Raw genomic sequence first — 23,520 nt, 5'->3', positions numbered from 1 at the left:
CTCCATCCAAGACTAACCTTTCCCATTTCTCACATGGTCCTCCATTGCGAGATTCATCTTCCCTGTGAAATGGAACAACAATGGGAGGATGAGATGATCTTGATCCAATCAAACCTTTGACCTCCTCTTCATCGTGAATCATCCTTTCTTGAAGGATCTCGCAACCATGCTTCTCCAATCTCTTTCTTCCTCTATAGGTCACAAGATTGCAAACGTCTCCTTATATAAGTTAGAAGCAGAGGCTCTGTTTTCCTCAAATCAGATTCTTCTTCCAGCTGGAAAGGTTCATGATTTGAATTGTCCGGGTTAGATATGAATCAACCAATTTTGAACAAGATTGCCAATTCCTTCCTACATCGATATGATTTTACTGGTCTTTTGCAAATCTCAACCATTTCTACTCTTTTTTTCCCCTCAATTTGGAAAACTTTCCAAGACCTGGCCAAGAGATGGACCTAAATAAAATTGGCTATTGCCAATCCTGATAGAACTAAGTCGATTTGCATCAGGATCAACTGAAATTTTCAACCATGCTTTTGACTGTTAATAAGGTTGGATTGTAGTTCGTATCTATCTGTGTTATGAAAGAATAGAATGAATGATATAGATGCTAATTTTTGTTTGAACTGAACCATTGATGAGCAATAGGATAAATATTTCAGAAATAAAGTGGCTTTTTGTTGGTGTAAATGTCTATTGATGTGATTTAAATTAGGAAATTTTTACTTTGAAAGATTTGATTTGGAAATTTTAATTTTATGGGTTTAGAAATAGGATTTTATTTTGGTTTAGTCATGCCAAATTAGGTATTTTTATTATTATTTTGGGGAATGAGTTTTTTGGAGCACAGATAATTATTTTCAAATCTGAATAAATTATTTTAGGAATAGGTTAGTTTTTGTTAAATGCTATCTGACCTTTTCATCCTCTTCATCCGAAGTGTGTATTTCACATTCAATTTTAAAAAATTGCGATAATATTCATCTGCATTTGCTGGTTAATTTTCCTTTAGATTGTCTTGGATCTTGGACTATTCCATTCTTCTATAAACTGCTTATTGATTCCAGTAAATTGTCAACAATATCAAAATGACTTAAAATTCATCTTTCATACATGTCAGTAAGGGTGCTTCAGTAACTGGTATATTGTCAGATTCAGGATAATAACTCTTAACCACACTTGTGCAGGATGGATATGTGACAAATATAATATTCATCTGCATTATAACTCTTTCATCTGCATTTGTTTTTAAAAATATTCACATATCTAATAGAGTAATCAACCCATCTAATTCTTATTTCTATAGCAAAAATGCATGCCAAATATATAACGTAACACACATAATATAAAATTATAGAATAATAGATCATATTTACTAGTAGCATACATATAATTTAAATCTAAAGTGCTTATCACTTGCAAAATAAATGTTTACATTACTACCATATAAAAAATTAATTAGTTTTCTTTAATAGAGAAAAAATCATCACAAAATACCGAGTTCAGTTCTGGATCATAAAATGAAATAGACTAGTTTTTTTACTGCATAGACGACTCACATGGCTCACAAACACCTGCCTAGCTTTCATAGGTACACTCTTGTCTCGCCTAATTACTAAAACTGCTAAGGAGACAACATATCACATAGATGATACAGTCCTGTCTCAAATGTCCTTTGGTAGAGTATTGATCCAACCTAACTTCTTTCAACCCAATTATCTCTTATTGAATGCTTCTCCACTTTCATTTGTCAACTGTGTGTTGTCAACTTAGTCTCAAGTTGAAGATCATCCTAGAGACTACCTACTAGGTTCTTGCCTCATCATATCTCTATCGACAACTGACTTCAATAGCTTGGTCCCTTGTTGAGTGTTTTTCTTCACTTCATTCTATTATGTGTTGTCAACATCACCACAAGGAGAAGCCACTCAAGAGATTGTCTCTAGAGGTCTTGCCTCATTCATTTGCAGTAGATGCTTTGCATGCTTCCTTGCAAACAATCCACCTCAGCTTTATCTTAGTTAATTTATCTTTTTTTTTAGCGTTTCTAGTTTATACAATAAGTTGAGGTGGATGCTTTGCATGCTTCCTTGCAAACAATCAACTTTATCTTAGTCAATTTATCTTCTTTTTGGTGTTTCTAGTTTATGTAGTAAGTTGGGCATAGATACTTCCTATTCTCTAGCTTTGGGAGAATTTTTAGAGTTATTGCAACTCAATTTGGGTTTAGTTCCACAAAGAATATTCTAGTTTTAGGATATTGTGTTGAGTTTAGTATATATCATGTAAGAGTTGTCTCATAATAACATTAATCAAAATCTCAAGCAGCGTTGATGTTTTGGTTTTTAACTATAACTACTATATTGGTATCATGCTGACATTCCGATATATGGCGCTAGTGGGGAATTGGAGGTTCAAGAAAGAGAGAGATGAAGAAGATAAAGATATGTCTAATGTATAGAATTCTTAAGTTCGAATTTTGTCTTCTGTTTAGAATGGTACAATATTGACATTGTTTTGTATAGAGACAAACTATAAAAAAACAATATTATCTCAATTGATTTTGAGCTATCTTTTAGTGTATCAAGGGGTCTCAAGTGTTGACATGAAAGAATATTCATTAACACGATTGGCATAGCAACGTGGGAGGAGAATATCGATACAAGAGACATTATTTGTGCCGACTATTATCGAGTTTTCAGTAATTTATTAGAACGATACATTTTGACCATTCCAAGAATGATTACGAGATTCAAACCTTGACATCAACACAATATTCCTTTCCCATTCATCAGAAACATTTGTAATAGGTTTAGATTGTGAACAATATGTGTTAATTGAAACTCATCTTAGCGCTTTCTTGTTTACTGCATTGTGACTTTTTTGAACTGGTCCCTACGTCAAGATTATCACACTAAGGGACCAATGAAAGGGCTGTGGTGCTAAATCTGGTCAGATGTTACTTAGAGAGCATACTTGTGTTGGATGAACTTTCATAGCCATTTCTGAATTTATTGACAATTTTAGGAATGTCAGCACAATAGCTAGTTTGTCTATAACATCCTTTTCCTTAAAAAAGAGGGGGGCTAATTAATCATGAGCGTAAAATCCAGATATGAACAAAATTTGGCAATGCTCACCTTGTTTCTTTTGCTGAAGGCAAAATAACTTATATTTTTTGCTTCTTAAATTTGGAACAGATTTTTTTCTATGGAAAGGAAAAAATATACTGCGATCGGATTCTCCCAATGAAGCATCTGTTCTTTGCAATCAACAATTTTCTTCTTTAGTATGGATCAACAAGTTATTGCGGCTTCAGCATATATCAAGTTATCAACATCAGTCATTGCCTTTGATGAAAATCAGATACTTCAAACGAATGGAGACATTATTAGAGAATGAGTGAGATTTAGGAAGATGAATTTGCGAGGGTTAGAAAGTAAATAGTCAGGGGACAAGAATGAGGAGTCACATGTAAGCACAAATCAACAAAGGGACAGAAACTGGCCTAATAGCCTTTTAGCCATTAACACAATGACCCAACAACATGGCAATCTGACTGTTCATCCCAGTACTTGGTAGCAATCTGAAACTTGGTGGATCTTTGTGCCTGATTACTGGTAGTATTGCCTGTACCAAGTGATACCTTATGAAACTTAAATTATGATTATTGTATGTGAATTATGTTCACATATTTAAATTGTTTTATGCCATTATACCTTTTTTATGAGTTTCAATAACCTCATTTGTTAGAGCTAATAGTATTTCTTACTACTAAGGTGTGTACAACTGTTTTACAGTTGCTTTTATAAGCCTCTAACATACTTGCAAATGTTTTATCTTTAGACTCTACATCAAGGCTTCAACAAGTTGTTTCATGTGCTCTTGTTGCAGGCAGGTTGCAAGTTCTTGATATTTGCCCACCATCAGCACATGATTGATGCAATACACCAATTTCTTCTTGTAAGCAACTTCTTCTTTGTTTGCTATGTTGTATGATTCTGGACCAACAAAACAGCACAAACAAGTAACAATATATTGCAGAAAAAAAAAGTTGGTTGTATAAGGATTGATGGTGGTACACCTCCTACATCAAGACAAGCTTTTGTTGCTGACTTTCAAGAGAAGGATAGCATCAAGGCTGCAGTTGTAGGCTACTTTTTAGTTTGCTTGGTTGTCTCTGTTTTGTTTTAGTTTTTTCTTCACGTTTTTATGTTATATATAGCAAACAAAAACCTGAGTATATGTTTATAGCTTTCAATCAGAGCTGGAGGCGTTGGCTTGACTCTCACAGCTGCAAGCACAGTAATTTTTGCAGAGTTGTCATGGACTCCTGGTGATATCATTCAAGCAGAAGATCGTGCTCACAGGATTGGTCAGGTAATGGTTTAAACTATTGCTATAATTCTTGGTTAGCCTAAAGATATCCTCTTTCCTTTCTTGGATGCAAACACTTCTCTCAATAGGAATTTGATATTGTTGAAGCTATCATAGAAATTGGGTGATTAAGATGAAGATGTTTTGGAGTCTTGTACACCCCTTGTGCTGAAAGAGTTTTTTTTCACATTCCTTATGATTCCAAGCGTTAGAAAGTTTGGAAATCACTTGAAAAAAGTTAGCATAGCCAAGGTGATATGTTAAGACGAATGAGTGACCTTAATAAAAGATAAAAATGTTAAACTATATAGCAAAACAAGTTAAGTCAATTACAACTACAATTAAGTAGGTGTCATGTGTAGATGGTCCAAATTAAACTCCACTGAATATAAATAAAAGTGATACAGAATATTTGAGCTTCGTATTAGAGCAAAAGGTGATAGCACTCATCCCAAGAGAGCCAGGATCATCAGCCCCCGATTAGATACAAGTAGGTAAATCACGGGGGGCATTGTACTCTAACATAGCGGCCCTTTGCATGGAGGAGGTCAGACACCCATCGAGACATTTTGCATTTGTGGGGAATTGACCCTAATACATATTGGAGCAACCATCCATGTAGTTACCAACTATGTCAACCCATATGAGCATTACTAGCATTATAACTAGGTTGTAAATGAACAAGATGCACATGAAAAATCTCAATATTTGGCCCCATATGAGATTATTATATTCATTTGATAGGTTAAGGGATATGAAATAGACAAGCTCGAAGCTCGACTCATTAGCATATGTGAACAATTTATAATCAAAATTATTAACTATTCTAAATTTTGAGTATGATCTTATTTTCCTTTTTTTATTCAAATACATAAAAGAATAATAAGCTATATTTTATTGTAATTTTAAATTATTTATAATATATTTTAAATGAGGAAATGATATATGTTTCCTTTTTTAGATCAATGATTTAACTAAATTATTTGGTAGAGCTCGATAAATAGCTCTAGCTCAGCTCAAACTCAATAAGGTTTAATAAGCAAACTTGAATAAGTTCAATACGAAAATGAATCAGCTTGAGCAAAGTCCAGCTTGTCTTGGTTCGGCTCATTTACACTCATGATATAGAGTCCTATTGATGCATGGACCATACAATCAACCCCTAATAGTTGTAACACTTAGACTTTTGTTATATACATTTTTTAGTGTGAATTGTTTTATTGCTAGGCTAACAACTATGTTTATATTTTTCTACTAAATTGTATCTTGCTTTTTATGAAAATTTGATAATAGATGAATCATTTTATAAAGATTCAAAAACGTTAAATTGCAAGCATGACTTGTATCTAAAAAATGTGGAACCGCCATATTAACAACCCCACGTTATATGGAAGGAGGATGAAATCCCTGGGATTCGAGCCCTGTCCGATCCAGATAGAATACCATACAATTACCATCTGTGCCAAGCCCGGGTGGCTGCATGACTTGTTTCTAAGATTGTACCTTCAAATGGATAAACATTAGGGTAACATCAAAGAGCATGGTTCCATGATAGTCTTAGGATCACAGATTTTTCTTGCCTTGTTTCTGAAATGGTGCCTTCATGGATAAACACTTTGGTAACATCAAAGTGTATGATTCCGTGATAGTCTTGTCAGTAGTTTCGCAGTTTTAATGTCATGTTTAGTTGATGATAAATGATAGGAAAAAAATAGGGAAAATTTACTTATTTCTTGTCACTTTTACATGTGATTTTTTTCTCTCACAATTTCTCCATGTACGCAAGCCTAGGAAAGGTCATTATTAAAAATATCTAATAATCCATCAAGTGAATTATGGAACAAATTATTTTGTAGAAGAGCCTCTCTAAGATATGCTATGCTGGCATTTAATTGTGGATCCATTAAAACTTTCCTAGCTTTCTTTTTAACTGTGCTAGACGAAAATACCAGGTTATGTTAATATAGCTATGTATGCATGAATGCTCTCTCAAGGTTCTATGGATGTATTTCTTTTCATGAATACCATTTGGGGTGTATCTAGAATAATTGACTCAGTTGATATATTGACACTCTGAATTCTATCAACCTCGAATTCAATTAAATATTTTTGTCCCATTCCGGTTGCAGGTATCATCAGTCAACATCTACTATCTTCTAGCAAATGACACTGTGGATGACATAATATGGTATGCTCATACCCCCTTAGTTTTGTGGCACTTTTGATTGCTAACTGTGCATGCTGACTAATATTCATTCTGTTCAGGGATGTCGTTCAAAATAAATTGGAGAATGTTGGCCAGGTTTTATTTTCTCCCTCTTCATTTTACTACTGATCGTGCAACTCGCCATAGTCACATTCGTAACATTGAATTTCTCAAAATGACGGAATAAAGTTGATGTTAATCTCTTATGAATATTCACCACAAGTAAATTGAAGAGAATATATCGGGTTATATGGTATATATATAAAAAAAAAATTGAAGAGAATCTAATTCCTAAGCACAGTCAAAATGCATATCGGATTTCAAATGTACTGCACAAAGCACCAACAGTAGGTTGTCAGTTTCATTTTGCTGCTTATGCCAAGTGCAACTGATTGAAGAATCACTATTTTTTTGTGTCGCTGCGGCCTTTAAATAAGCAACTACATTTCTTTTAGCTTAGTATATATATTCATGGTCTGTGTCCTACTACCTTTCACGTTTCAACTACTGGAGGTACAATATTTTGCTTTTCCTGCAGGTGCTTGATGGCCAAGAGAATACATTAGTAGTGTCTTCGAATCCCTCAAGCAGAAGTCCTCATAAGCAACTAACTTTGGACGCGAATCCCTCGAGCAGAAGTCCTCATAAGCAACTAACTTTGGACGCCTTTATGAAACGCTGCCAAAGTACCGATGACACCCACCACAAAACTAAAAGTCCTAAAATCTGACCCAAATTTCCTCACTCTTTCTGTGTTTTTCAAATGCAAGCCTAATGTGTTTGATTTATATGGCATTTATGGTTTTGTGAGAGACTATTGTAATCTATTGTAGTGGATGAATAACATGTATCTTTCTTCTCTCATGTAGAAAAAGAAAATGGTGAAGCATGGATAAGTATAACAGCCCCTTCAACGTATAAACTGCCATTAGAAAAGAGCAAGAGAAAGTGTTTGTGTCCATCTGCTCAACATTGACTGCCAATGACTGCTGTTGATGGCATAATTGAATTTAGCAGTGTAAAGAAATGTGATTTGTTGCCTCTTTAAATGTCTGGAAGGTGAAGGTTTGAAGTTACTTTGAGCTTTTTGGTTTGCAAATTGATAATTTTCTATATATCATCGGTTTTTGGTTATCCAAATAAAAAATTTAATATGCTTTTGCCAATTATCTTTGTATTTTATAAAAAAAATTGTGGGTTTTTATTACAGAAATTATATTTGTTATGTGATTTTTTTTTGTCTTTTCTAGATTATCAGTATTATTATCGAAAATTGAAAAAAAAAAAAAAAAAAAAAAAAAAAAAGGCATAGGATATTCAAGATTTCAACAGCACAATGGAGTCTTATTCTTTGCTGTCTGTAATATATGTGAGCGTAATAAATGTACCTTGGATGGAGTCGAGAGGTGATGATTATGAATTTTTATAAAATTATTAACAACTCAATTAGGTCCAATTTATTTCTTCACAAATGTAATATTTGATTTACAATATTTTTTAACTGGGTTGATAAGCTTTTGTATGTTTATTTCACTGTATTAGATCTATATGTCTTTCTTTAAAGCATATAATTTGTTTCCACGTTATTTTATTTGTGATCTTATTTTTCTTGCTCGTATGCATCCTTGGACTAAACTCAACTTCTTGAGCATATTGGTTATAGAATGAATATGTCACATTTAGTGATGAGAATTTCATTCTAATTTTTGGTTTTCGATCTTCTGCAACCAGGGGAATGTATTTCTGATCATCAATTCTATTTTTTTTCATTTCTGGACACCCTCACATTATAATTGACAATAAGTAATTAGATAAACAAATAAAAAATATAACTTATTGTAGATAATGTAAAACAAAAATACTATGGTAACAATAAAATTATTGTAACAATATGATGAAATTTGCAACAGAAATAAAAATAAATCTGATCGTAAATACTATTGTAAACAATATGTACAAAAATAGATATAAATCTGATCGGAAATATTATTGTAAACAATATAATAAAATATGCAACAAAAATATAAATAAATTTGATCGTAAATTAATTTTTAAAACTGAGTAATAATTACACAAAACTAGCTCCAGCAATCGATTGGTTCAGTTGACTTTTGAGCAAACAATTGAGATTATTATAGATAATACGTAAAAAAGGACTTAATTCAAATACAGAACAACTAATAGGCATTCAATATAATCTTGTAATTTATCAAAAAATAAGAGAGGAAATTTTGGCATACACTGATAGCTAAAGAACTCTATCAATCAACAACAATAAAAAATTTTGTACTGAGATTTATCCCATTCATCACTGCATAGGTTCAAACAGAAGGCGGAAAAATATATTTCTTGATCAATCGGGAACAAAAACTTGGACTTTATTTTGCCGGTATAACATAGATGCAAAATCAATTTATAAAAATAAACTTTTACTGGCAATGAAGGGATGAGGACGATTGTGGAACCTAGCTTTGCGGCACCTGTGAGAATATGTCACAGTGAAGAGTCACACAAGCTAGTGAGACGCAAGCTAGTGACGACGACTTCGAAGAGGAGGACCGCGAGTTAATGCCCCCAAGCTAGGACAGCTACGGAGAGGTGGACCGCAAGTTAGGGCTTCGGATCGAAGCGATTCTATAGGGGTTTCACTCCTTGCTGCGCTTGTGAGAGGTTGTGTTGTGGTGGGCGGCGATGAGTGTCGCGAATGAGGAGGGCTGCGGCGAGGAGAATCGCGAGTGAGGTGAAGAGCAGGGCTTCAGGTCGAAGAGCTTACGTAGGGGGGTCCACTCTTCGCCGTGCCTGTGAGAGCTTGTCTCGGCGAGGGGGGTCTCTACGGCGAGGAGTGGAATGAGTGTGGACGGTCGTGGTGAGGGAGGATCGCGAGTTTGGGGAGCATCGGGAGGACGACGAGCAAGGGAGTGCGCGGCGTGGAGGACCGCGAGTCTAGGCAGCATCGGGAGGACGACGAGCGAGGGAGTGCGCGGCGTGGGGGACCGCGAGTCTAGACAGTGTCGGGAGGACGACGAGCTAGGGCTCAGGGAGGGAGCAAGAGGAGAATCACAAGCTAGGGCACAAGAGGGAGGAGGAGGAGCTAGGGTACAGGGAGGGGTCATTCGGTTCATAGCGAGAAGTAAATAAAAAACCCTGTGACGCGGACTTACCACGAGGGCGGTCTGTAGTAATCCGTAGATTTTGATCCGCAGCATAATTTTTCTGTATATATATATATATAATGAATATTTTTATAAAATATGTATATTTGGGATAAACAAGATAAATTGTAATAAGTATTTGAATTATTTTTAGGATTACAAAATTCCTTTTCTTATTCTATAGTTATATAAAGTTCTTTATTTTGTTTCGAATCCTCGTAATTCTATTTATAGAAAACCCGAAACTCCTAATTAACTGATGCGGCTCAACCCTTTCGGTCTTCCTCTTGTTGTGGAAACTCCTAATTATCAAACAGGTGGAAGTGCTTTCGTAACACTATTTAGAGGTGACGGAATATCGAAAGTGAAGTGATCCTTTTGATGTAACTTTGTGCTTTCTAATAGTTGAAATGGAATCGAGTTTTGTGTTTGTTTTTTCACAAGTCATCACTGTGAGCCTAAATTGTGATATAGCAGTGTGATTTCTTAAGAAAAGATTTGTATTTAAGCAAACGATAGCAATATAAATGTGTCGAGCTCTAGTTGCATTCAAGTTTTTTTTACTTATTGAGCCAAGCTTGTATACTAAAAATCTTATCAAATCGAGCTCAACTAATATTATTGTTCTTTATAAATTAGATTAAATATTTATTTAATAGGTAAAATATCTTGTTTTCTTATTTTAGTAGTTGTAGATCTTGTCTCATTATAACAAATCTTAATTTTCTTATTTTAGTATATTTATATAAGTTAACTAATTTATTTAATTCATTTATGAATATTAACAAACTAATCTTAATATGGTTTAAATTCATTTATTTTATATGCTAATATAAATAAATTTAATGAAGCCCTAATTTTGCCAAAAAGGTGAATTTGAAATTATATTTTGAAATCAAATTCGATAATTTTTAATTCGATAGAAATCAACAAAACACATCTGATCACTTCATTTCATTTTCCATATCAAAGCTTGGATGCATACACTAAATTTAGTTATAAACTGTTAATAATAACAATAATCATAATCATAATGGAACAACATCTTAAACTCAAGTTTGTGTAAAGGACAACCATATCCATAGAGGTAAGCCTCTAACAAGATCTGTTTGATTTTCAATGGTAGAACATTTATAAGACCTCTCAAAAGACGAAATCACTCCGAAAGTTGCAAGAAAAATGAAACAAACATGCCTGGACGACACTATGGTTGATCGTGCTCAACTGGAGCATCGATCGGTGGTTTGAGCAGGGCACTATCATGTTCCAAGAATTGGTTATCAGCAAATGTTGCCACATTAACTTCGCCTTCATGCTGAAACCTTCCTCTTTTTCGGCTTTAGCCTTTTGCCATGCTTTTCTGAAGATTTCTCACCATCTTCAACCTCAGATTGAGTGGCGGTATCACCTGCTCCATCGTCTTCATCTTGTTGTCTTGCAATCTTACTTCTCCTTTTCTTGATTTCATTCGTCCCCTTGGTTTCATAAACTTGACAGTTGCCAGAGGTGGGCAACTCCTCTTGGTCTAGTTTCTTGGTTTTGCTTCGTTTGCTCATTTTTGATGCTTCGCTGCTGCGAGAGCTGGGCAGTACCTCATCCTCTACAGACTCATCATTACCGGCACTATCATCATCTTGTACCTGTATCGCACTTGGTTGGTCATGTCGATTACCGCCTGGACCTATAAAGAAAAACTCAATACACTAAATAAATGCACCAGAAGAATAAAAAGAAGTCAGCTAGTTTACCAACAAGCTACTGGGTTAAAATGTTCACTATAATTTGCTAGTTTACCGGCAAGCTACTGGGTTAAAATGTTCACTATAATTTAGTGGCAACCGCTACCATATATAGCTTTGCTATAATGTATGATAATGACATGTACTGTTCATACGAAAAGATGGAAGAATCCATTGTTATAAAAGGAAACTACATCTTATTTGTTAGAAGATTATGCAGATAGGAAATAAGCCGAGCCAGATAAGGTAACTGAACTGAACTGAGCTTAAAATGAACCAAGTCTTTGAAATGATTATTCAAATTTGGCTTGATTTATTTTTTATGAGATTGAGCTTATCTGAAACTTCGTTTGAGCTTGGCTCGTTTAGATGTTATCGAGCTCTCATTTCAAGCTTGACTAGAGCTTAGTCGAACTTAGCTCGTTTAGATGTTATCATTTACTTGTTTGATTGATTATTGAATTTGATAATTTAAACTTATTTATTTATTTATTTATTTATTTTTATTTATTTATTTAGCATATTGATAAGAGTTTTATTAACGAACATGATTTATGAACATTATTCACAAATGTTGTTCACGAGCTTTGTTTACGAACATTAACGAACCGAACACATGTGTTCAAACTTGTTTGTTTAACTTAACGAGCTGTTCAAGCTTGTTTATTTGATTGATCTTGTGTATATTGAACGAACATAAATAAGTTCTTATCAAGCCGAATACCAAACTTATTCATGAATGTTTGATTCATTTACAGCTCTAGGTGTGAGGAACAATAAAAGACCAATTTTTTTATCAATGAATTAAAAGTAATTTCAAAGATTCGAGTATTGCAAGTTATTAAGAATTGCAAAGAATTTGATGAAGGGATAGCATCCATCCATGTAATTAACCCCAAATAGTTATGGCACAAGCTGAGTATTTCTTGTGTATATATATATATTTCTCTAAGATCAGGTTTTACTTGTTATTCTCAGTCAATTCCAATGCGATTTGCGAGTTGGAACCAAACCAAGAAGAGTTGATTTGATTCTGGTCAATGTATCGGATGTGTTCAAGGGCTGCCAAAGAAACTAAAAATACAATTGGAAACATATAGATCTCGGTGGATATTGAAGGAATCAAGCGAAACTAAGGAGAATAAGCAATTCCCAACTGATTTCATTAAAACTGAAAGTTTCCAACTTGGGAATCTTTCGAACAATTTATCCAACGGGTCTAGGGTGCAGAGACTGGATGTGACAGAAAGGAGAAGAAACGGAGGTGATTACTATAAATCTAGACCTAGATCTATAAGTTCCCTAGTTATTGATTATGTGAAGAAATGAATAAAATTAGAGATACAATTCTATACGGCTCAAATTTTGAATTTCCTCTTTCCTTTTTCAGTTCTTTCATTTCAGTTCCTTAGCTTTAGGATAGGCAAAAGAAAAAAAAACAAAAAAAAGTGTATGGAACCTCAACAAAAATGTGATAGATTGAAGATGGGGAGAGGAGAAAATCTAGAAAAATGATGCATCATAGAAAGCAGCTAGGAAGAAGAGGGAGCAACGAGGGGGTAGGTCTGACTTCAGGAACGTGGGCAGAGAGGAATCTACCATGGTCCAGGACAACCCCATGGCATTCAAGCTTTGGGAACAAGAAGCATAAAGACTTTTAGTGGGAATGAGGCTACCTAAGTTACTAAACTAAAAATTATTCTAGCACTAAAGTAATTTAATTCTAAGATTACTGTTCTAAGTTGTGACCGTAAAGTACCTCTTAAACTTAAAGGTAAGTTCTATAAAACCACAGTTAGATCTGCTATGTTATATGAAGCTAAATGTTGGGCTATGACTCCAGCACATGAGCAGAAGATGAGAGTTGCAAAGATGAGGATGTTAAGGTGGATGTGTGGACATACGAGGATGGACAAAATAAGAAATGAGAGCATTAGAGAGAAAGTCGGAATTACATCTATTGAGGAAAAACTCCGAGAGACACGTTTAAGATGGTACGGACATGTGCTTAGATGACCAATAAATGCTCCAGTTAGGCGATGTGAAACTATGATAAACATACATATCAAATGAGGAAGAGGAAGACCAAAAAAGACTTGGTTAGCAACAATAAAATAAGATAAAATATATAGATGATGATATAATAGGAGATAGAGCTCAATGACGTAAAAGAATTCATACAACCGATCCCACCTAGTGGGAAAAAGCTTGATGGTTGTTGTTGTTGTTGTATTATTGTTCTATGCTATTTTGATAAGTAGGTTGATTTCTCTTAAGGATTTCGATACAACCAACTTATAATCTTGATCCAATACAGCCAATTACAACCTATTCCTATGTTTTGTAATAGTTGATAGATAAGTATCGTCATTTGGCATCTATGTCTATGACATGAAACATCATTTCATCATGTCAATCAAGTAAAAAAAAAAAAAATGGTCCGGTGCACGAAACTCCAACCAATATAAGGTCTTGGGGGGAAAGGATCGAACCACATTAGATCTATTGTACGTAGCCTTACTCTGCATTGCAAAGAGATTGTTTCCACGATTCGAACACATGACCACAAGGTCACACAGTAACAACTTTACCGTTGCACCAATCAAGAAAATTACAACAAATTTTAAAACGTGATGTTTGGTATCAACTTATTCCATAAATTCTAAACGAGCCTCAAAGGTAAATGAAGGTCTATTTTCATCTTGGCAGTTCTGCTAAAAAAATTCAAAAATGAAGCTAACAGCACACATCTATCAAAATGGTCAGACGGAATTTATTGTTGTCTGGTCAAATTAACAATAACTTTATAGCTGCCTGTAGCAACAGATGGCATTGATTTCTCAAGATGTTTATTAGCAATGACATTTTTAAACAGATTTCGGTAATTTGCACCTGAAAAGCAACCGAGATTATTTAACCATCGAATCAGAGCATCAAGCATGAAAAACTCTTTATCACATAGGAAAAACAAATAGTATCAAAATAAGATAATGTAACTCCACACATTCTGAGAATGCAAATACACAATAGTGCACATCATAGCAAAAGTTAAAACTATCAGGATTAATAGAGGATACCTTCATATGAAAAATGTGAATCAAATATCACATTTGTGAGATGTTGCTTGAGGAAGGCCTATACATGATAAAATGAACAATAATCAAGAATATTATACAAAGCAATCAAAAGACAGTTACCTTGTTTGCATGCAAATTTCTTAAATAAATTAGTCAATATTCAGATGTTACAAAGACTTTTAAATTTTTGGGAGTAGTCAATCCATGAACATATTTAATAGTGTGTATAACCAACAAGGAAAATATAGATGGTTTGAGAAGGTAAGTTCTATTGTGCTTTCATATCTTTTTGATTTCCAAGGCATTATCAGCCAAGAAAACTGATACCCAACGGAGAAGTTGATTATTGGCTCATCCTAGTTCATAATCATCCTGTATCAACAAAATCATTTTAGAACTGTTGTTAGACATACCGTAGATAAAAGCTGCCTTGTATTTGTATCCCAAACACGCAAATAGCAGTCTAAACCTACAAACCAAAAAAAAAAAAAGTGGCTGAAAACATCACCACTCAAGACTACATAAAATGTTGGAGCAAAAAGTGCTTGTGAATCGGTTTCAAATAAGTGGAAAAAAATCATTTATTATCTTACTTCCTACAGGCAAATAACAGTTTGGCCATCCACAGCAATACAACTTTACCACAGAAAAAGGGACTAGGTTTGAATGTCTTGATAATTGTCATAGCTTGGCTCATGGTATTTAATGATCTTAGCTAGCTTCTGATTCCTCCAACAATGAATTGAATTGTATCCAATGTACTTATGAAGGTTACTTAGCTAAGCTTAATGCCTCATAAATTGGATGGTCGGCATGGTCACAGGGTTATGGCCTTAGAACATTAAGTACTACCAATAGGCAGATGCCTTGGTATGTTATCCCTCGTCTAAGTGGAAAATTTGCCTCTCATACAGGCCAAATAATAAACAATATTTTCCTTTTATGTTTTACAAAGAAAATATAACATAGAACTATAAAAGACTAATATTATACAAAATTTGATATCTACATTTTCTCATTCATGATAATTAGATATGACACACCAATTAACCAACTACATGTCTTTGAAACATTTTTTCAAGATGCAACAATTTGTATCAAGTAGTTCTTTTACAAATGAAAAAAATGATGAAATTAAGGACCACAATCGTGGAATAAATAAGATTTAGCTCTTACCACAAGATGCTATTACTGAAAGTTCTGGATGTTTTCTTATAGATCTGATGCTTCCAGAGCACTTGCCAGTAAAACCTCCAAGCAATTTTCCTGAAATTTATTGCCATTTAATCACTACTACAATTGATTCTCAACAGTAGAATCCTAGTCACTTGGAATCAACAGGTGACAGATCAATTTTTCAAGCAAACTGGTTCATATGGTCTAAGATGAAAGAATTGAAGTACTGCTAAATGGTGCAAGCCAACGAACTAAGAGGAAAGACACTAGAAAATAATTGATCAAAATAAACATATTTCACAAAGAACAATATATGATAGAATAATATATAGGTGAGAATGTTATGTAAGCATGAGTAAACAATTGTTTATATTGCAATATCTTCAAATTTACAACTAAAGAAAATACTTGACTCGTTATTTCAATTAATTGACTAGTAGAAGAAGCATGTATTGGCAGGTTAAACATGGCTTAAGCAAATACAAGTTTAACAAAGTAAGGCTAATTTGGAATTCGATAATAAAATCTAATTCATTAAAGGTCCTCATGCACACCAATTGTTAATTAAAAATGCATGAGGGTCACAATACCAGAGTAGGCATATGGGACACCATATTATTGCCCAAACAAGAACAAGCGTCCATTAATCAAACAGAACTGGGTATAGTCAAATCATTTAATAAGCCCATAAGGCAATTACACCATCGTGCAGACAACTTCAAGGACTATGTACTTGGTAATGTGTTTCTGTTAATTGCATACTAATGTTTGCAACCATAGTGACTATTTTAATATACTGAACAGAACTTAAATGCCATAGCATATATTTTTGTTACCCTAATTGGTTACTCATAGACCATGTTGAATGTTAAATTTCCTTGGAACTCTTACGAAACTGTCTGTTCCTACAGTAGTCATGACTCATGAGGCAACTTTCAGATTTCAGTCAGGTTAAGTAAAAGTTTTACAAGTTAAACACATAAGAAACAAAAGAAATCAATCTGCTAGACAATAAAATTTTTGTTCAAAGGATTTACACCAGATCAGGAACAAGAAGATCAGTAATATAAGAAGCTGCTGCACATATTTAACACCGTAGCTATAGGATAATTAACAAACTTTCACTTTTACCTGTTCTTATGTCAAAGGAACCAAGGTCTCCAGAAGCATTGCCGACATAAACTTTATAGCCATGTAGGTCCGGACAGACTGCCTTGATTGGAGTTTCCTTATAGTCAACAGACATAACAGGCCGCCTTTGCGCTGAGGTATCATAAAGACGAACCTATCAGAAAACATAGATTTCAAAAACTAAGAACAGATTATCAAATATTCTGGAGAATGATAAGAGCAGATTATCATTCTTCATTCCACACAAAAAAATAAAAAATAATAATAACAAACGATAGACCAAACAGTATAACATTTAAACAAGAGCAATAAAACAAATTGGCTGCAGAGCTTGATATGTTAAAGATGAAGGAAATGACAGGCAAACTTATAAGAGAGTAAACTTCAGAGAAAGATTATGCTCCAAAAATTAGCAAATCCCTTTAGGCTTTAGCACTTGAAGGAAGACCCTGAGATACCTGATGATTGTTCGTGCCGGCTGCAATCTTTCGATGATCTTCTTCACTTAAAAAAGCAGCAGCAGTAAACCAAGGAGGAGGGGATAAACCAAGGCTATTAGGACGAGGCTTCACAGGGAACAAGAAGAAAACAATAACTTCTCAGTCAATGATATATAGGAGAAACTTTCATTTCTATTATGCACCTAAAAGAATATAATGACTAACAGATTTTGCAGTCCAGATTCGGGTGCAGTTTCCAAGATCCCATTTATTCACTTCAACGCCCTTCCTGAGACAAATGTTTAAACCAAAACTAGTAAGATAACTTCCATGGTATGATATGCAATTTCAAACCCATTAAAGACAATGCAAGGAAAAGCATACAAGATTACACAACTAATCAGTGCTTACCCTCCAAACAAGGCAAAATTCTCACTTTTAGCCAATGAACTGCATAATATTTTACCAGCAGAGCATACATTGAATGACATTTGAGAACCAATATCAGAATCATGCAGCACACCACTCATGGGAATAGATTTCAAGCAAGCATTTCCATTTTCCGTACAAAGAAGTAGTGTAGCAACCCTGAAAAACATGGCAAACATAATATACATACAATAGAGTTCTTGCTAAAAGATGCATCTATATTAGAATATGCACAAAATCTTGGTCTTCATTTTTGCCCAATTCTGTTTTCTTCTAAAACCACCATCATTACCACAAAATGAAAGTCCAAATGATCATATATGGATGCTCTCACAATGAAAGAACCAAATACCAATGTTTTTAAGGCACTAAGGTAAAAAAGGACCTAAGTTCAAGGTGCAAGCATGCCTAGGAGAATTGAGGTGTGCACTTCAATCAAAGTATGTGATAGACATATAATACGTACATATATAATTCATAAAATTGAATTGATGTAACACCTTAAATCGCCTATTAGCAATTCAAATGTCAACAAAAAACCATATAATATTATACTATAGCTAGAGTGGAAGGGGTAATGGGTAGAGGGAGCCCATAGAAATATCTCAAATTAAGATAATAAAAATGTGATAAAAATGATTTGAATATTATTAATGACATAGTCACGAAGATCAATAGCGTGACAAGATCAATGAAGCTGACCATAGATAGTTGGGATTTGGTTCTACACACCATAATAATGATGATAACAATGCCAATGTTGATGATTACTCAATAGAAGCAATATTATCACAATTAGTCATATATATTATAGGTTTAATTAAACTATCTGAAGTATGCAATGCAAAACTTCAGAGTACAGAGATGTTACATTTTTTGTGCCTTGCAATGGATTAAAGAAACATCATGACACATTTGGCTATAAGAAGAAAAATTATTTTACATCTTGCTATTACACCTTACTCCCTTTTCTAAAGGCCCGCGACTAAGTACCTCAGTTGTATTGAAGTAAAGTGGCCTCATCTCAACTGGCAAAGGATTCTAGTCTAGCATGAAGCGACTAGGGTGTGAAATCTATACCAATTTGCCCTTTTAGTATCCCTATCCAAAAGAAACATTCCTAGTTGCCATTTTTTGTATTTCAATACATGACAATACGAATCCAATCAGTTATATATACTAGAAGTATAACCTATCTAAAGTCACCTCATCTCAATTACTAAAGGATTCTAGGGTCTAGCATCAAGCGCCTAGGGTGTGAAACCTGTCACCGATCTGCCCTTTAGTATCACTGTCCAAAAGAAACATGCCTAGTTGCAATTTTTTGTATTTTGTCAGCTTACTATTCTAAATAGCAATTATGGAAATGCCAATTAGTAGTCCAACCAACCATCATATTTTACCAAGAGTTCTTCTAGTTTTAAATAATAATAATTATAATCTCCAAATTCAAGATTTTTGCTCGTATTTCATGACAAACACCATTTATTACATCATCCAAATTTTAAGATTGCCTCTTTTGTAAAATCAAAGATATAAGAGCCTTTAGATATTGAAAATTGATTAAATTTACCTAGAAAACAAATTTATTCCTTTGGTTTTAAGGAGATGCAAGCCAACAACGTGATCATCTTGACGAGAGGTATCTAATAATCCAAATTGTTTGGTGTGAGTGTTGCATAAACTCTCTCCATTTAGAGAATTTAGAATCTCAACCTGATTGTTAAATAATCAATGGGTATTTTAACAGCCAAAGAAAAAGGAAGATGTAAAGCCAATCCAATTAGTGATAACTTACCGAACCATTTTTGCGAGCAACAGCAAGAAGCTGCAAATAAAAAATAGTTAAATGCTCATGGAGTCACAAATGGAATATGTATGTTAACTTCTACAAAAATAAGAGATAATCATAGTTCAGTAACAGAAAACAAAATTCAAGGACAAAAAACTATTGAAAGAGATGAACTATAAATGAAGAACATAAAGGACTGAGAAGTGACTCAGGAAGCTGGCAGAACTGAGCTCTAAAATCCTTGATTCCCTTCAACATAGTTTCTTATTACTAAATCAACATAGAAAATCATATGGGTACAATATCCTTTGAGAATAAAGATAAAGTTGAATGAATTTACATAATCTAACAAAACATGAAATGATTTACAAGAAACTATGACTTCATAAAGACACCTTATCTCAAATAAGTAAGCATATAAATGACAGAGCAACCATGATAATCGACATGGCACCAACCAATATAAGCTTCTGATAGGTTTTTCCTTTTATTAATGAGCTTTGAGTGTATATCACTGAATCTATCGACAATAACTCAAAATAAAGAAAACATGATGTACAACATACCGGTTCAATTTTGTCATCTGCATAAGAAGCTGCAAGAACACCAGAAGAAGCATCTGGCTGCCCCCATCTTTCTACAACCTTTAGAATTCCAGGATTACCATGAACTTCAACAACTGTAAGCACATTCCAATATCACAGAGGAACTAAAAGTGAATGTAGATTATAGACAAAACAACAGAGTTAGGCAAATAATGTGAATATAAAAATCACCTTTTATGAGGCCAAGTGCATCAGTGGTCAAGGCTCTCAGAGGTGGACATCCAGGGCACTCAACTGCACTTGTTCGAGGCATCTTTTGAATGTCTTAGGATCTTCTTTATTTATCTATATATAAATTTTTAAAAACAACAATTAATAAAGCATGAAACCACAGAAGACGAATGAACTATATGTAATAGAAAGTTCACTTAAAAAGTACATGGTAAGTGTAACCCTGTAAGACAAAGGCCAAAACAATCTAAAAGTTTAAACAAGGTATCATTACAACTAACTTTCCTCACCAAACAAGGAAAGAAACTCTGGCACTTGTGAAAGAATGTACACTCACTAGTAATGATAAAATACACTCTAACAGGATCAGCAATAATAACTTAAGTTTTTACATCAGGATCGGGGACGAGAAAATCAACTAATCACCTAGGAAGTCAGATCAAGATCCTACTTCAGAAAAACAGTAATTCATAACAGGGTTTTCAGTGCCGACCTGTGGGCAGTTTTTACCGTTCTGGAGGATCGGCACCAAGACACAGTTCGACACTGGATTGGTGGAGAGAGGAGGGAGAGGAAGAGGCGATACCTTAGCTGGGCGCAAGCGACGGAGATGAGATGTAATGTTATAATAAGTCTCTTATACCCTAAACCCTAAATCAGCCCTAATTCTCAAATCCCTCCTTACCTTACCTGAGCAGAATCAGCGGTGCTGGCCACATCATCGCTCAAATCCCTCCTAATTCTCCTCCATTTCCTCAGACCATAGTCCTTAGAAGGTGCGACTTTGACCCCGGTACAGGGTCTTCTTCAACAGAAGGAGATCCCATCAGATTAGAGGGTGATTCGACCGAAAGTTCTCTCCCTACGGCATTGCCATTTTCCTTCACATCCACCAGCGCTTCAGCTGAACAAACACTCCTCTCCTTCTGACCTAGATCTCCACCACCTGAACAACCAACATGAGAAACTTCCTCAAGGTCCAATACTCCATTGTATTTCACTTCGATTTCGCCTAAAGGAGGCACTTTTTCTGTGTTTTCATTTTCCTTCTTTCCCCGCAGGCCAGTACCCAAATCTTCCCCCGAATTCATGCCGAGGCAAGAACCTCAACCCGCAACCACAACCGCGGCAAGGATAACTCACCAAGAGGAAGTTCAATAAGACGCCCAAATCCCTCCTCAGTACGAAGAGGGCGGGCAATTCCGCAGAAACGGAAACTCGAACTGCAAGAAGAAGTACAACATCGAGTGAGCGAAAAAACTAAACCTTTGCGAGAGCTGCCAAATCGAAACTACTAGGGTTGCATGATGATTGATCGGCCGAGTAGGATCGGGACGAGGAGGAACAACAAAAAAAAAAAAAAAAAAGGCCCGCCCCGCAAAACGATTGAAGCGGATTGGGTGGGAAATTTCTCCATCGCGGTTGGCCCGTCTAGGCCCGTGGATCGGCCTGCGATGGATTCGGCTGGGTTGGTGGATTGAAAAATATATGTAAGCAAATATTTATGTCAATTTATTATTTTTTTTATAATTTTAAAATAAAAATAATATTTTTCATCCCATATTAATATTTAATATTTATTTATATTTAAAATATTTATTTATGAGTATATTTGATTGATTAAATCTTTTCAAAGTAAAATATCGAAATTATGGATTTTTTAATTTTTTTAAAAAAAAATTGATGGACTTACGGATTGATCCGCTTAATCCGTAATCTGCCTTGGATTATGTTAGATTAAAGATTTCTCAATCCACCAAGAAGATGGGTCGGTCCACCCCATTCCACCAAATAACTGATTTACCATGAATCGATCTATCTCATCACGAGTTGATCCGTCCAACCGGCAACCGCTTTAATCCCAATGTTTTTATTCATTCTTATATAAGATAGAAGATAGAGATATTTTCTTTGATTTACTTATTAAATAAATTTAGAAAACAAATTTTATATATTCAAAATTTATTTTTTTAATTATAAAAAAGTCCTTTTAAAATTTAAATTGAAATTTTTTAATCATTTTAAAGTGCTTTTACCACAAAATATTACACAGCGGTCATAAATTATTTATTGATTATTCTAATCTCCAAGTAAATTGAAAAAAAAAAAATTATTTCCCCAAGCATTTTTTTTAATATTATTGGAGAAAAATTAAAAGTGTGTCTCTGTTTTTGAGAATCATTAAAAGAATCATTTCCTATCCACGGTTAATCAATGGTACAATAATTTCAAATCTCAGTTACGATTCATTATAGGGGATTTTTTCTCCCATGATAATATTAGCTATTTAAATAGGTCTTCATAAATATTTCTTAATTTATTTTAATGATGAATAAAAAATTTTCGTAGAATCGAATCAGTCATTCATAGAAAATGTCTATTTGAAGAGTTGGATATCTATGTCAACTAAAAATTAAAAAAAAATACTTTTATTTTTAATCAAAAGAGCGCTCCACCCATTATTAAATCATGTATAATTTTCCAAATATCATCCAATATATTGTTCCGTTATTATCTTCTAACACACACATTAAATCTTGAATCAATCATGCGCGTTAGGGCATCCACATTGGTGGATGTTATAACATCCATCATCTTATCAAAAAGTATGGGACTCATATATCACATATATATTATATTAACATATTCATTCTCTCGCATTCGTTTTAACATTAACCTTCATTATTTGTAGGGTTCGTTGTCCATTCATCTTTATTTTTATTATAATTTTAATTATATTTACACAATTTAAAAAATTATTATTTAAAATAATTAATAATATTGTTTTTTAATATATTATTTATGTAAAATAAAATTAAAATCTAAGAATTTTTTTAAACTATCTGTTAAAAAAATATTGAAAAAACTATTCGTTATTTACTATCCGTTTAATTGATTTTTTAAATTTTTTATTTTTTTTAAATAGAATATATATAAAATTTATGATGAGCCATAAACTTGAATGTTGGTGGTGGGTCACACAGTGATTAAAAAAAGATAAAATATATATTGAACGCGTCCAATGTTTGTATGAGTCCCATATATATTATAACTATTTTTACATTGATTTTAACATTTATAGAATATTATAACACTTGAATAATGCTTAATGTAGTTGCTCTTATAGCGGCTATGGTTTATAGCTGCTATACATGATATAGTAGTTATAATTTTGCGGTATTATAATGCGTATAATCTGTTAAAAATATTTATGATTTCATAATT

General features: G+C 33.9%; 2 protein-coding genes across 11 annotated transcripts in view; one reads left to right on the top strand and one right to left on the bottom strand.

Annotated features, from left to right (window-relative positions):
- Positions 1 to 7,665, top strand: part of LOC122023597 (SWI/SNF-related matrix-associated actin-dependent regulator of chromatin subfamily A-like protein 1) — a 51,145-nt gene extending 43,480 nt beyond the window's left edge. For 4 of the 6 annotated variants that reach the window (XM_042581793.1, XM_042581794.1, XM_042581791.1 and 1 more), the window contains 6 exons: positions 3,895 to 3,963; positions 4,045 to 4,149; positions 4,255 to 4,380; positions 6,507 to 6,565; positions 6,643 to 6,679; positions 7,122 to 7,665. In XM_042581793.1, the coding sequence (XP_042437727.1) occupies positions 3,895 to 3,963; positions 4,045 to 4,149; positions 4,255 to 4,380; positions 6,507 to 6,565; positions 6,643 to 6,679; positions 7,122 to 7,313 (588 nt within the window). In that variant the 3' untranslated portion in view covers positions 7,314 to 7,665. Of the gene's footprint in view, positions 1 to 3,894; positions 3,964 to 4,044; positions 4,150 to 4,254; positions 4,381 to 6,506; positions 6,571 to 6,642; positions 6,680 to 7,121 lie in introns of those variants that run through there. The other 2 variants (XR_006123169.1, XM_042581795.1) reach the window with 2 other exon arrangements.
- A 3,095-nt stretch (positions 7,666 to 10,760) lies between these two features.
- On the bottom strand, positions 10,761 to 21,668 carry LOC122023557 (WD repeat-containing protein 74-like). 5 transcript variants are annotated; one of them, XM_042581713.1, is made up of 13 exons: positions 21,562 to 21,668; positions 20,296 to 20,409; positions 20,086 to 20,198; positions 19,526 to 19,555; positions 19,301 to 19,443; positions 17,710 to 17,886; positions 17,524 to 17,587; positions 17,317 to 17,424; positions 16,859 to 17,012; positions 15,728 to 15,817; positions 14,965 to 15,020; positions 14,552 to 14,609; positions 10,761 to 11,416 (listed from the first exon to the last, which is right to left on the bottom strand). In XM_042581713.1, the coding sequence occupies exons 2-13, from the start codon at positions 20,375 to 20,377 to the stop codon at positions 11,046 to 11,048; spliced, it is 1,446 nt and encodes a 481-aa protein (XP_042437647.1). In that variant the 5' UTR covers positions 20,378 to 20,409; positions 21,562 to 21,668; the 3' UTR covers positions 10,761 to 11,045. The 5 variants fall into 5 exon arrangements, with proteins under 5 accessions (XP_042437647.1, XP_042437650.1, XP_042437648.1 ...); XM_042581716.1 differs by lacking the exon at positions 21,562 to 21,668 and adding an exon at positions 21,439 to 21,457; XM_042581714.1 differs by lacking the exon at positions 21,562 to 21,668 and adding an exon at positions 20,986 to 21,120.
- Positions 21,669 to 23,520: the final 1,852 nt, after the last annotated feature.

Source organism: Zingiber officinale, chromosome 9B (genome assembly GCF_018446385.1).
Source record: "Zingiber officinale cultivar Zhangliang chromosome 9B, Zo_v1.1, whole genome shotgun sequence".
NCBI lineage: Eukaryota > Viridiplantae > Streptophyta > Magnoliopsida > Zingiberales > Zingiberaceae > Zingiber > Zingiber officinale.
Note: the sequence above shows the minus strand (reverse complement) of the source record. Positions and strands in the feature narration are given on the sequence as shown.

Coding starts and splice junctions, on each gene's coding strand:
- LOC122023557 (XM_042581713.1), bottom strand. CDS start 20,377: ATGCCTCGAACAAGTGCAGTTGAGTGCCCTGGATGTCCACCTCTGAGA. Junction 17,013..17,316: donor CCGGCACGAACAATCATCAG/GTATCTCAGGGT, acceptor GTTTTCTGATAG/GTTCGTCTTTATGATACCTC. Junction 15,818..16,858: donor TTCCTTTGACATAAGAACAG/GTAAAAGTGAAA, acceptor AATAAATTTCAG/GAAAATTGCTTGGAGGTTTT.